At 36.9% G+C, this 14,299-nt stretch overlaps 1 protein-coding gene across 1 annotated transcript in view; it reads left to right on the top strand.

Annotated features, from left to right (window-relative positions):
- LOC149801694 (uncharacterized) overlaps nucleotides 1-14,299 on the top strand; it is a 34,518-nt gene that overhangs the window by 7,358 nt on the left and 12,861 nt on the right. Inside the window, exons 3-4 of the mRNA XM_089956836.1 lie at nucleotides 3,889-4,003; nucleotides 13,256-13,439. Coding sequence (XP_089812962.1) covers nucleotides 3,889-4,003; nucleotides 13,256-13,439 — 299 coding nt within the window. The remainder of the gene's footprint in view (nucleotides 1-3,888; nucleotides 4,004-13,255; nucleotides 13,440-14,299) is intronic.

Here is a 14,299-nt window from a genome sequence, read left to right as displayed (position 1 = left end):
CATCTCCCATATGAAGCCTGCTTCCTAACTGTATTAGCTTCAGCAGACAGAAATAACATAGTACCTGCTTTGTTGCTTGACCCAAACTACTAACAGTATCACTCATGATGGCCCCTGCTTTCTTTCCAAGAACAAACCTTTTTTTCTAGCCTGAATTATTGAACTCAAGGTTGTCTGTAGGATTTGGTGAGAACTTGAAGTGGTACCTGAATAGAAGTTGAGAGTGATAGATATCATCTATTCTTTCCTCTGAAACAGGGAAAAGGATGACATCTTGGCACGTGCTCTGTTGTCCTGGATAAAATGGGTTATATGTTCTGCAGCCCAAAATGAAATGAACTTGTTAAGCATTTCTACCCCAAAAAATTAGGGCAGTCACAACAATTATTGCATTTGAGCAAGACTGTTTCCTAGCTGACATTGTACAAGCCGTGGGATGGAGGTCAGCGTCAACTTTCTTTAGCTTCTGCCTTTTATCCCAGAATGTTCAGCTAGACCTGGTTGGACTTATCACTGCAGCACAACAGGTTACCCTACTTGGTAATTTGGCAACTTCTTTAGGATATGGCATGACTTTATTTGGATTTGTGGGAGGGAAGCTTTCCCATTTGGATTACTTTTCTAGCCCTCACATGGAATTTCCCTATCCAGTACCAGAACATGTGATGGGTTACTTTTTTAAACTGTCATATGGGATTTTTCTATCCAACACCACAGCATCTGATGGGTTACCTTTCTAACTCTCACATTGGATTTCTGTGGCCAGTACCAGCACATATGATGGGTTATTTTCTCTTATTTCTCACTTTGTAACAGTGTTGAAAAAAACCAAGGTGGCATATCTTTAGAATGGGTACAAGGTTTTAGATCGTTAGTAAGAGCATAAAAAGTTTAGTTTACAGTCAAAATATTAGTTGTAAACAGGGGTTACTGTTCATATGCTGGCAAAATTTATCTTTTCAGGTCTCACAGTACTAATTTAGGAGATTTAAATGACATAAATTACTTTCAGCTCCTCCAGAACAAATACAATATAAAACTAAAGTTAGTTAGCCATTAATCGCTTAAATAGAAAATGTGAAGTTTCAGATACATTGATTGGATCAAATTGGTGGGACACAAAGTCATGTGGGGTCATCAGCATTAAGCATCGTGGTGGCGACCTATGTGATCATAACTGAAGCATATTTCTTAATACAGCTAGGAAATAAAACATTTTTGACCATAATTACTCTATAAAAGGTAAATTGTCTAAAAATTTATATATTTGATTGCATAGATATTGACCAATGTGCATTACTCCCCTGCTCAAGATAGTCAAATCCACACATCACATACATTCCCCCTTCCTGGCAACAGTTGTCATATCTAAAAGTGTGCTTAGTTCCCAATTGCTATCTTTGAGGTTGACAAAAGGTATTCATTTTGCTTATTATTGACAAATAGAACCAGACTTTTGTACCTTAGTATTTCTAACATACTGTGATAGATACCATGGTATACTGCAATTATATTAGTTTCAAACAATTTAATATTCTAGGGCAGGGGCCTGTTACTTTTTAAATAAAAAATTAATCTGTCAATAGCTGGAAAAAATATCTGCTCTGATATATATATATATATATATATATATATATATATATATATATATATATATATATATATATATATATATATATATATACAGTCGAACCCACTTATCTCGACCTCGGTTAACTCGCCAACCCTATTAAGTCGACGTTTTTGAAGTGGAACCGCCAAATTCTCTCTCTGTCTTAGCATTTTCTCATCGGTTATGTCGATTCTTTTATGTCGCCGAACCCTAATATCTCGAGCACAAAAGAAGGCCAAATTTGCCACTTAACGTCGGTTATCTCGATCCCCATGACCAATCGCTTTGTTTGTATCGACAACCCCATCTTAGCAGTGCATTGTTACATCATAATCTGCTTATGCTGACATCTGGGCCGAGTACTGTATGCTGTGACAGTCAATCATGCTACCGTACTATACCTACAACTGGCCGACTTCTGAAGACGCGAATAGAACAGATAAAATTAATGGAATGGCTAATCCTTCTGTTTGTTGGCTGAGGTATGATAAAAAGTTAAAACAGATGTTCTATGATGTATGTATCAAGGCAAAGTTTGTCAATTAATTTACAACTGGCTGTGATATTTTGAAGAAGGAGTATGTCACCAAACATAAATTCAGGCATTGTAAATAATATTTGTGCATTTTACTCATTGATCTTTTCCTTTTGCCATCAGTCCTGTGTTACGGTTACAGAGACTTAAACTCCGCAAGAAGAAATAGCAAACAACAAATAAACAAGTTTTGCATAATTAAAAATAATTATTTATTTCTCAAAATACAGGAGTGAAAGAATCCCTATATTGGGTGTTAACTTATGCTACAGTAATATATACAGTCCAATATTGCCAGGTGTTGACTCGTGTAAGTTTCTTTCGTGGGAATGGAGATCCTATTTTGCAAGAACACGGTCTTTTGATAGTAACCGCGTGTACGATACTTTTCAGAGCTGTGTCAGAGTGAAATGACTCGCGAATTTAATTTTGACACTGGTTAGCTTTTTGTAAAAACGAACTACAACCCGCACGTTTTTTGTGATTTTGTGAGCGATCTTTGTGTTTGCAATGTTGGAGAATATAATAAAGGTTTGTATCGAGAATCGACGGTGGTTTGTATTGTATACTGGTAAATCTCTGCTGTTAGTTGGTGCACATATGCCTTTTGTTGTTAGCAAACATGTATGTACATTTTTATAGCATGCTGATTGCTTCATCAAACAAATCGCGGCAACGCTGTTGTGTAAAAAAACCTCCAAAAACACTTGCATGTACATTCTCATTTATTAACGCACATCATGTACATAAAGAAATTTCAAGCACATGTTAATATATTGCTGCCATATTGGTTTTCGTTTATCTCGATCATCGGTTATCTCGACGCTTTTTGGCAAACCCCTAGGCCGGCGACTTAACCGGGTTCAACTGTATCTATATATATCAAAGTAACACCATATTATATCCATTTTATTATTTGCAAAAAAGATGAGATAAAATATTTCAGCTGAAAAGAAAATCACTGCCCTTCCCCTGGAAAGAAACAAAAATGGCCAATACCAAATAGTAGATGAATTTGCTATGTGTGTGTTCATTACCGTGGGTTTATTAAGCTTACACTATGGTTAACACCCTGTGAAATATTGTGCTGAGATTAGCTTGTTAAAAAAAGGAAGTACTGACACTGAGCCTACAATTTACTAGCTACACTATTTATATAATAGGCAGGGAATCTTTGAGTGGGGTAGATATTAATTAGAAAGGTCCAATAAAATGAAATACCTAATTAACAAATGAGAAAATATTATATAAAATTCAAAGAGATTCTGTTTGGCCGTCACATTAGTATAATTATTATGTGACAGATGTCAGATGTGCAATTAAAAGATCATATTTGTTATATTTTAATTAATTTTTATAGATACAACTGTTTTGTAAAAAAGGAAATAAATTTGTGAATTATTTTGTCATGAAAAGTGAAAACATGATGTTAATATCATTAAATTTGTAACTGATGGAAACTACCAAACTATGAGTGCAGTGAAAAAGTACCATGATACATACCACCAGAGAAAATATTTAGGTAAACTGGTATACCAGTAATATCACACACCTCTAATACACACATTTTGATGGTGACAACAGCATATACCAATGTTAAAATGAGGTTTTCAAGTTTTATGGTGAAGACTTTAACACATCACTGTTATAATTGCATTGTGTTTATGACATCACATTATACAAAATACCTGTTTGTAACACTTGGGATATAAGTTTCTTCTTATGCATTCTTATTTCACAGTCGGCAGTACTCCAGATATCCAGTGGACCCATCCAAAGAGTGTTTCACCATTTTTATGTTCTCAGGCCCTCACTCCAAGTCCATCAGGATGGCTGTGTCCCATACTTGGTTATAGGTGAGTAACAGTACTGTCCAAACTCTCATATGACTGTCTGTATTCATTGGGTTTGAGCAATTTTTACTTTGTCTGCTTAACAGAAGACCTTAAATGTGCCTTTAAGTTTTGTCTCACCTGTGTGGGAGACATGTATCACTTTTCTGACAGTGGCTGTGGCATCATGTTGGGCATTTATGTAGGTATCCCAGTTTTACATTGGAATGTAAAAATTTAAATTTCAAAACCATTTTCCCCATTCCATTCTTGCCAGGTTTATAGGTCAAAATTGGAATTGTTGCCCCATGCAGCATTAAGCTTCTGTGTTAAAGATATGTGTTGAAGTTGTTTGCAAGTCAAATACAAGACTTAAAGTTTCACATAATACTTGTTTGGTGTTTGCATAGAAAAAGTTGCTTGTCCTTACCAACTAATAACTTGCCAGAATGCGCAGACAAGTGGATTTGTAAACATGTCAGGATGTGCAGACAAGTGGAATTGTAAACATGTGTGGTCCAGTGAATTTGTAAACTTGTCAGGATACTTGGACAAGTGGATTTGTAAAGCCTGGTGCATCTTTTTAAGTACAAAAGTTGCACTCAGGCTCAAACTGCTGTGCATGTAAGCTGTGATGTTTTTAAAAATTTGTGAGATTCCAGTTAAATTTGGTCTAGTAGGATCACAAACTGAAAATAAAATATGAACCAAGATAATATTGAAAGTGCATTTGTCTCCTCACTGCTGTATGCAATGTTACAGCATTACTGGGTTCTTTGCATTAATACTAAGATTACATTTTTATTACACCACTCCCTCAATAACCGCACACATCGGGGTCCAAAAACATTGACCACACTATAAGTGAGGTGAGTTATCAAGGGACCTATAAAAAATTCCAAAACCAATAAAGGGATTGACGTAAAGGCAAAAGGGTGGGTGGGTGGGTTGGTAGGTTATAGTGTTGAATACCCAATTTATAATCATGCTGAGATTAATTGGGAATAAATATCTCTTCATAACGGTGTACTTTGTTTATTTTTTCCTCATAGAGCAACATTAATTTCAGGATAAATTACAGTATATTGAGGAGATCATCAAAAACATTATTCCACATGGTTTTCGTTCGCTTAACACGTTTACCACTTCACACATTGTGTACTTTGTCACTAATTTATGTGTTGAATTGGATACATTCTAGTTTTATTGTTTGATCAAAATTAGACATTTTTTTTAATGCAAAAGATCAGCACTCTTTTGAGAAACATTGTAGATCGAATGAATAATAGATAGAAAGATAGATTTGATTGTGATAGAACTAAAATGAATAAAAATCACAAGGGTTAATCATTACCAACATGAATTTAATGGGTCTACAAATTTAAAACAATGAAAACTTGAACACGATAATACTTGCCGTTTGTGACATGCTTGACAAATATACAATGCTGTCTGGCATTTCTGCGCACTTAAGTTTTCCATCTCCAATATTGAAGCAAAACGTGGACGGAATTCGACCAATTGACGAAAATAAAATACAGCAATGCTTACCATTTGAAAAGAGGCAATTGTCACCAGAATATTTTGTTCAAAATGATATTAATTTTGGACACAGGGAATACCACCCCCGTGTTTTCCTGACTCGCGATATGTCGGCCTTTTCTGTGCACAGCATTGAAAAGATGTAATGTTTGTCCATCTGGCTATAGAAATGAAATAAATTACTTTGGACTGTTTCTGTCAGCAGTTCAGTCAAGTAATTAGGTCAGGTTTATGGCTAGTTTTACAAAATTCAAGGTAAAAATGCCAATAAATGGCAAGAAATTTTTAGCAAACTAAACTGATCTTGTAAAAAGGTTAGTAAAGTTTATAAAAAAGAAAGAAGAGAAACAACAATGAATAGGATGTAATGTGTTTACGTCTTATTGGTGGTGAAAAAAAATTACTAAAGACTTTAGAAACAGACTATATGCTGGGGAATTTCTTGAGAATTTATGTTCTAGCGGCAAGTTGACACATTGGGTAGCAGACGATTTTGCACGTGTTTTTATTTGTATGATTCTAAAAGATGCATAGTAAATTGGATTTTCTGGGTTACTGGTTCAAGAAGGTGATAGAGTGGGTTTTCATGTTGACATTTAGAAATCACATTTTCATATGCATTTCGAGTTGAAATGCGGGATATTTTTGCACACTTTATGAATATCACTTTCCTTAATTAAAGTATGCTTGTTCTTTCTTGATACAAAATTGATTTTTGAACAAAAATAACACGATTCACTGTTTACAGAAATGAATATCATTGCGCAGAATTAGCCGACATGGTGGTAACTTCACATTTTGAAAAGAATCAGTTAATTTTTTGTGTGTTAATCCTTGATTTCTCTGCCACCGAGAAAAATCCCGCAGATATCTCAACTGTGTGATCTTTACATAGTCAACATTTTGTGTCTCCAGCCACCATATAAAAATGTGAAACCATTTTCGATTGGTCAAATAAAATGAATTTTGATAACGGTAGTGACCACAAGAACTTATGCTCAGATTTGCATGCCTTTGAATTTTTTCTTTGTACCTCCCATGCTTGCTTTGATACAAAAGACATATTCAAAGTGATAAAACAACACAAGTCTCTTTTAATTGATTTTTTAATGCAACAAACACTTCCCCAAGTTGTTGATCAAAACAAAGCCGGCACATAATTAGGTTCTCACAGAAGTACTCACGGGTTTCGATGTGATGGTCGATTGACTCTTTTTATGTTTTCATAGAACAGAATATGTTTTGATTATAATGTTTACAATGAAATGCAAATAAAGGATTAGAATGTGACTTTCACATAGCAAGACATTTAATTGTTGTTTATTTCATTCTCTGTTGCCACCTGTTAGCATTTACCAGAAATTTTCATTGATTGCTATTTCACCAGACTGTTTATTTACAGTGTATTGACAAATATTTATCATAAAAGAACTTACATAATATATGATATCTTATTTAGAACTTACAGACTTCACAATATGGATTCTATCTTTATGGGCATTAATCACCATTTTCAATGACAAAACGAGCAATGTATCAAGGTTTAATTTACCAATTCTTATCGTAATTTTTTAATGTTCAGCATACTTTAAAGATATTTAAAATATATTTTCTTTGGGGAAAAAATGGGAGCCACGCCAGACACCGCATTAGAAGTGGGATCGTGAGTTATCCGGGCGCGAGTTATCGAGGGAGTGGTGTAATTACATTTCATACATATAATAATTATCTGCTAAATAAACAATCAACAGATCAGTCCAGCTTTTTGAAGCTCATTATAATCATGTCTGTCCTTAGTCATGTTTGCAGATAATTCATTTTGTGTTGATTAGCTTAACGTTTGTTTTTCATGTCAGTTGAGACCTTATCTAAATAAAAAAAACATCTCCAACGTCCACCCATCAGTTTAATTGAGCAATCACCTGGGATGAACACTACTAATGAAAGCTTGATTTAAGTTCTTGCTTGGAGAATTTTATTACCAGTAAAAATCTGGGAGTTTGGTGGATACAGCTGGCATAAAGGTATGATTCCCTTTCTTTTAAATAAGAAAATAGTCTCTCCCTGCTGTGTACTTTGAAAACATCAAAGAGCAATGCCACTTCTGTTTACACTGACTAATTGCAGAAGTGCTGTTAAGCTTGTCAGATTTAAAATATGTTCAAAAGGATATCAAAATCATTAGGAACAAGCCTGTTTACTCAGAAATGCATGGGAATGATGGTATAATCTTATACAGTGATATATACATCATCACTCAATATTTATCAGGTTTTGATTTTTGGTTTTAGAGTCTATGAAATTAAGCATCCGTGAATATGCCTGTTTTTTCAAACACCAAACCATGCCTTATGTATGTTTGATTTAATTTATATTTGATATAATTTAATTGTTTGTTTGTTAGTTTAAAATAAGATTTTTTGTTCCATTACATGATATTGTAATGTAACTTTATTTATTGGATTTGACATTTTCCAGAAATTCAGTTCAGTTTGACCCAACTCTTTTTCATAAAAAACCTAATAATAGAAACTTTGTGTCTAATGCTGACCTAGTTCCTGACCTTGATTCAGAATCAGTAAGAGTTGAAGTAAACAACTTTTCTTAAATTAAATTTTTAAAATTTTTTCTCACAGTAAAATTCATAAAGTGAAATCGAGGCCATACTTGGAGTATGTGTCAAATAACATGTAGCATTTATTTCAAACTCTGGTTTTTCTTGTGGACTGACCCACATCTGGGCATCTGTTTTGCGCCATAGCTAGGTTTATTGTTGATATATTGAGAAAGAATAGTCATTCTTGCCATAACACTTGAGAAGTCAAAGTGTTTTATGTTGTGATCATTTTTTTGGGCTAATTATTTTGTTTTCTTCAAATTATTTATTTATTATTTAATTATTTAAATTATTCCAAGAGGTTATTTTTCCCTGGAAATACTTGTGCTCTAAATTAATTCTTGGATCAGGATAGTTTTAGAAATTTACACAGAATTCAAACACTGGAATATTATTTTCTGTGATTCAATAAAGAACTGTTGACACATCAATACGACCCTGACCACAGTATATGTCTTCGCCTTCCATTTCTCTCATTTTTACCTTGTTTTTCTAGGGAAATAAATTATTTGTTAAATTTTACAAAGCTTGTTGTCTTCATTCTTTTCTTGTTAATGTTTTAAAGAGGCTTAAACATAACACATGAACACATGAAATTTGATCCTCATGAATTTAAAGTGATTCATAGTATATGATGTTACTAGATTCTTGAAAATAGTTTGGGTTAGTTTCCAGGGCATCTATCCCTGGCAAAAGGGCCAAGGGTGCTAACTTTGTACATGCACGTACATTATCTGTAAAGTCATGTATAATCTTTTGCATTTAGCTCATGACCACATGTGTTTTGCACCCAGTACACTTATTTGTTATCCCTGGAATCATAAACCTTGGTGAAAGTTGCGTCATGGTGAGTTTTACACCATGATCACAAAAGTAGATCACTATGATCTATATTTGATGTTTCACTGACTTGTCTAAAATGTGTTTTAAGTATATTTCTCAATTTACTGCACTCTGGTTACTGATATACTTTTCACATGTTACTGGGTTAAGTGAAATCATTGTTTTTAGTTCATGACCACATAGATTTTTTTGCATAATATTTATATACTGTCCTACTTAGTAATCAAGCAGGTTGGTGAAGGGATGCATCTGGATGAGTAAGTGCTACCCCCTCATTATAAAATTAGGTATCTCAGGCACATATTTTACACTTTACTGACTTTAGTTAAATTTTGTGTTTGAAGTTCATTTTTCAGGTGCTCTTCATGCCAGAATCAGGAAACTTGATGGTGGTATATATCTTAGTACCACACCATCAAAATTAGTGAAGGTCACTGTGACAAAGATTCCATACTTTACTGGTTTTGGTTATTTTTGCATTTAGCTGATTACCTTTTTGTGTGCTTTGATAACCAAAGTTAAATGATTATTTTAATAGTAATACACTATCCATCACTATTGCCTTCAGGCCCAGCCCTCTAGGATGTATGGAGCCCAAGGCAGCAAGCGATGAGCGGGCCCCAAGCAATAAGTTGCATTGCGTTGTTGATTTCCTGAAAATGCAGAGCCCAAGGCGGTTGCCTGATTCGCCTTGCCCCAGGGCTGAGTCTGATTGCCTTGCTTACCTTTTCTAGGATTGAATTACTGATGTCTAGATTAGAATATCCCATCCTCCAATTAGGTGGAAAGTTGTAGAACATCTAGAAAAGAAAGAATACAGACCTTATCTGACCCTCATATGACATGTCCATGAATTATTGTTCTTGGCCTTTGGGTAAATATTGTCTTCCCATCAGCATATATATATAATATGATGGCATCTTGAATATTTATTGCATGATGAATCAATAAGAAACTCTTATGCAGGTACTATAACATTCATTATCATCAATTTTAGGTTTCTGTGGTCTCACATTATTGTTATTACTTCCTTTCTAGGAATAAAGGTCACAAAGTTAATTGCGTATGCCTGGAGTGATGTTTGTTTTGTTGTCTTTGGTTTGATGAAGTTTGGGACCTTATCAAGTGTCATTGGTCATGTAAGGGGACTGGAAAACCCCTTTCTTCTCCATATCTCCTTAACCTCAGAAATATTTGGGGTCCTTCAGGGAAGAGAATGAGTGCCATTTCTTTGAGAGAGCAAGTGCACTTCCAGCAAGAGTGTGAGTAGCACCCTTACAGGGAGCAAGTGTGACCCCACCTTGAGTGTGAACAGCATCCTCTCACAGAGAGCAAGTGTGCCCTACAGCTAGGACTTAAGCAACTTCATTTTAAAGAGATCAAGTGTGCCCTCCCCTGCCCCAGCTAGGGCTTAAGCAGCACTTTTCAAGGCACTTAGCCCAGTCAAGGTGATGAGCAGAAAATGTCATCTTGATGGGAAGAGCAGCGATCACATACTGTAAGTTCAGATCAGAGTTGCCTGAGTGGTCATTGACCAGTGACTTGGTGGCAGTCACTAGTCAGTGATGTTCGAGTACCAGTCACTGGTCATTAGAGCCCCATCATCAATACAGGGACAGGGATGAGGTCAATACCCACCTGTCTCAATGTTGTTGATCATTCCTGTCAGGGACAAGAAGTCGTTGTGTATGTGTCGACTTGAGAAGGTGATAGGATTGGCATCCACCCCTTCCCTATGTTTTCTTTTAATCACATACGATGTGGTGGCATCCATTGCAGGGAAATAAATCTTCCTTCCCATTTATGGCACCAAGGATACTCATGTCTTGTTCTCATAGCTTTATTAATGTTGCTGGTCACAGATCCTCATCATCTACTTGTGTGGAGTCAAAGAAAAAGGAGATGGGCTGGTTTTCTTCCCTCAGAGGTTCAAGGAAGGATGAAAAGTGTTCTTGTTCTCCTGGTAAGTCTTCTACCATACTCTCCATGAGGAGTTTTTGACGATACTGCAAACTCCGCATTTCCCCTCTCAGCAGATTTGGAAATGGAAGGGTTTGACTCCTTTGGGTTGAGCACAAGATGAGAATGTCCTGTTGGTCTTGGTGGATAGTAGATGAATTCACCAAGGAACAGGTTGAGATAGTTCCTCCTCCATTTGGGTCCCAGGTGAGGTCTTCTCCCACCCATTGTTGCAGAGGGGAAAGAAATCTGCTCCTTTGATAAGGTGGTAACCAAAGTTTACCACCTTTCTGTCCCTGAATCTATGTCCCATGCCCTCATTGCAGAGGACTAGAAAATTCTCACCAGTTTGGAGAGATTCTCAGGGGCTGCATCACGCCTAGATCACCTTTGACTTTTCCATTTATCTATGGTTAGAGAGCACTCACAAAGGTTTTTAGGGGCCTGGAGTTCACTAGGAAACATAAGGAGTGGTCTGGCCCTCCCCCCTTCATGTCTCGGCAGCCATCTGCAGAGTGCATTCACATGCTTTGCCCTATTAAGTCTGCCCCTCTTGAACAATGAGGTGTTGCATGTGGAGATTTTAATGGGAACCTGGGCTGGCCTTCCAATTAACTGGAGGCACTGGAACGTAAGTCTAGGATGCTTGTCACAATAACCTTGTATGCTGATCTTTTTTTGCAGCCTTCATAAGTCTTCCAAAGGAGAAGCTTTTTTTGTCTCCAGCTGCTCTCCAGCAGACTGGAGGAAAATGCTAATATGTTGAGGCAGAGGAGTTGTTCTACCTTTGCTGGGGTGTTGCTGGGGACAAGTAGAAGGTTTTACTGGACCACAGTAAGAACCCTCTTAGGGCTGTTCTTTTGGAGGCAGAGATGGTTTTTTGAGGTCTTATTCTCTCCATGGGTTTTTAGGACAGTAGGGACCAACAGCATTGGTTCATCACATCCACTCCTTGCCCACAGAAACTGGCTAGAATGTGCTCTCACACTGACTGCCCCTCTGGACTAAATTCTTTAAGAATATATTGCCAAAACAGTCTAAGAAGAAATCTCCATTCAGGTCTCTCTCTTGCCTTCTTTAGTTGGACAGTTGGGCTGGAGTGGCCCAGGGAGGAAAGTTGCGGCCCTTCCAGCCTAGGGACTTGCTTCTTTTCCAGCAGTGTATCCCTTTTCAAGGATCCCTGTGGGTACTCACTGACCCTCTTTTCAAGGTTTTATTAGGCATCATGGAAGATATGAAGGTCCTATTGATTCTAAGGGAGGGCTACCAACTTCATTTGCAGATGGTGCATGAGATAGGATAGAAATGTCCTGAGTAATCCACTTTGTGGCTGCTGAACACAAATCTGACATGTTGGTGTACAGATAGTAGTGGTGTTTTGGGAAATGCATTGAGACTCCAGGCAGAAATTAGTCCCAATCAGCCCATCAAATAAAATGATGATGAAAATCTTGAGTTGCAGTTGGCTGAAGGGTCCTTTCCATGATATGTACAGAATATTTCTAGACCAAATCCTATGTTTTACTTCTTGTAAATCTATGTGGAACAAAACAACCCTACCTCCTGTATCCGTTTCTAAGTTCATGACAATATACTTGCTTTTCATCAGATACAGGACATAAGAAATAACTGGATGTTTGGGCAGTTTCATGAAAGTATATAAAGTTGATCTGTGGTCTAGTGGTTAGAGCGTCTGCCTCAGATGCGGGAGGTTGTGGGTTTGAGCCCTGGCTGAGTCATACCAAAGACTTCTAAAAATGGTACTAGCAGCTGCCTCGCTAGGCGCTCAGCATTAAGAGGTTAATGTTAGGACTGGTTGGCCTGGTGTCAGGATAATGTGACTGGGTTGGACATGATGCTACTTGTCTGCAGCATGATGCCCCAGTGCTAGACATCTCTATAAACTGCAGCAATGCAGCAGTATGATTCAGGTTGTTAAAGCTTTGTTAAAAATCCAATACCATGCACACATACTGCATATCTGCGGCATAATGCTTAAGTGCTAGACATCACTTTAAACTGCCACATCAAAGTGATATGACTGGAAAATTGTTAAAAGCTACGTTAAAAATCTAAATCACACACACACACACATAAATGTCAGATTATTTTCAGCCTCTCATTTGACTTAGCATTATCACATAATAGTATTATTGAGAAATGTAAGGTCTGTGCAATGATACTCTAAATAGAACTTAAAGCTTGCCTGTATTTGAGATGTAAAACCGATTGAATAATGACATTGCTGCAAGTCTGTTCGATACATTTGATGTCTAAAGATCACTCCTGTAAAGTCTGTTCATATTTTGTTGCAGTCCTGATGTTCCAGTTGCCAGTCAGAGTAAGCCAGTCCCCACTCCAATAAGCCGCAATATATCTCAGCTAATAATGGGTCTAGGAACCAGTGACTCGGTTGTATCCTGGACCAGCTCTCTTGCCACACCAGGGGAGATAGCTTCATCTCAGAAGGAAACTCTAGAGATGCCAGTCAAGTCAAAGGTTTGTCAGAATCCACTGGTTTTTTTTCCCACTTAAAAATTCATTGGTATGAAGATGTAAATAATTTTTCACACAGAAAGGTCGCCTCTACAGTTGCAATCAAAATACAAAGTGTGATTAAACCATTTCATTTTTTTAAATGTTTCCATTGCTTGCAGCAGGGGCATCTGAATTTGGTCCCTTGCATCCACCAGTCTATCCAACTAACCTTATTAGCATGGTTAGCCCAATACCACTGACACAGACACAGAGTTGGAACTGTATGTGTGTGCGTGTGTTAGAGATGGGTGCCATGGAAAATTTTGTATTGCAGCATGTTGCAGTATTCCTGAAGTACCACAATACATACCATACTATGCCACAATTGTTTTTGGGACCAACAATTTAATATTCTGGGCAGGGGCCTGACACTTTTCTGTTTAATTTCCATCTGTTAATAGCTGGACAAAATATTTTGCTCTGAATTATAGCAAAATAACACCATATTATATCCATATTATTTGGAAAAAACATTAGTTTTCTTGATATAAAAGAAAAGAAAAATTTCAGCTCAAAAGATATCACAGCCCCCACTCCCAATTAAATGGCCAGTACCTTATTATAGTACAGGGGTCTCAAACACGCCACCCATTGGCCACATGCAGCCCACCAAGCCTTTATCCCGTGGCCTGCAAAGTGATTGGCGTCATAAGGTGTCATGAAAGATAATAAAACTGGTGCAGCCCTTGGGTCATTGAAAATGCCCTCATGCGGCCCTCAGGGTGGTTTGAGTTTGAGACCCCTGTTATAGTAGATGAATTTGCTATATGTATGTTAATTGTTGTATAAGTTGCAATCTAAAAGCTGTAGCTAAAGTGGAA

This window comes from Sinohyriopsis cumingii, chromosome 4, assembly GCF_028554795.1.
Source record: "Sinohyriopsis cumingii isolate HCF-2022 chromosome 4, ASM2855479v2, whole genome shotgun sequence".
Taxonomy (NCBI): Eukaryota; Metazoa; Mollusca; class Bivalvia; order Unionida; family Unionidae; genus Sinohyriopsis; species Sinohyriopsis cumingii.
The sequence above is the reverse complement of the archived record's forward strand: the minus strand, read 5'-3'. Positions and strand labels throughout refer to the sequence as shown.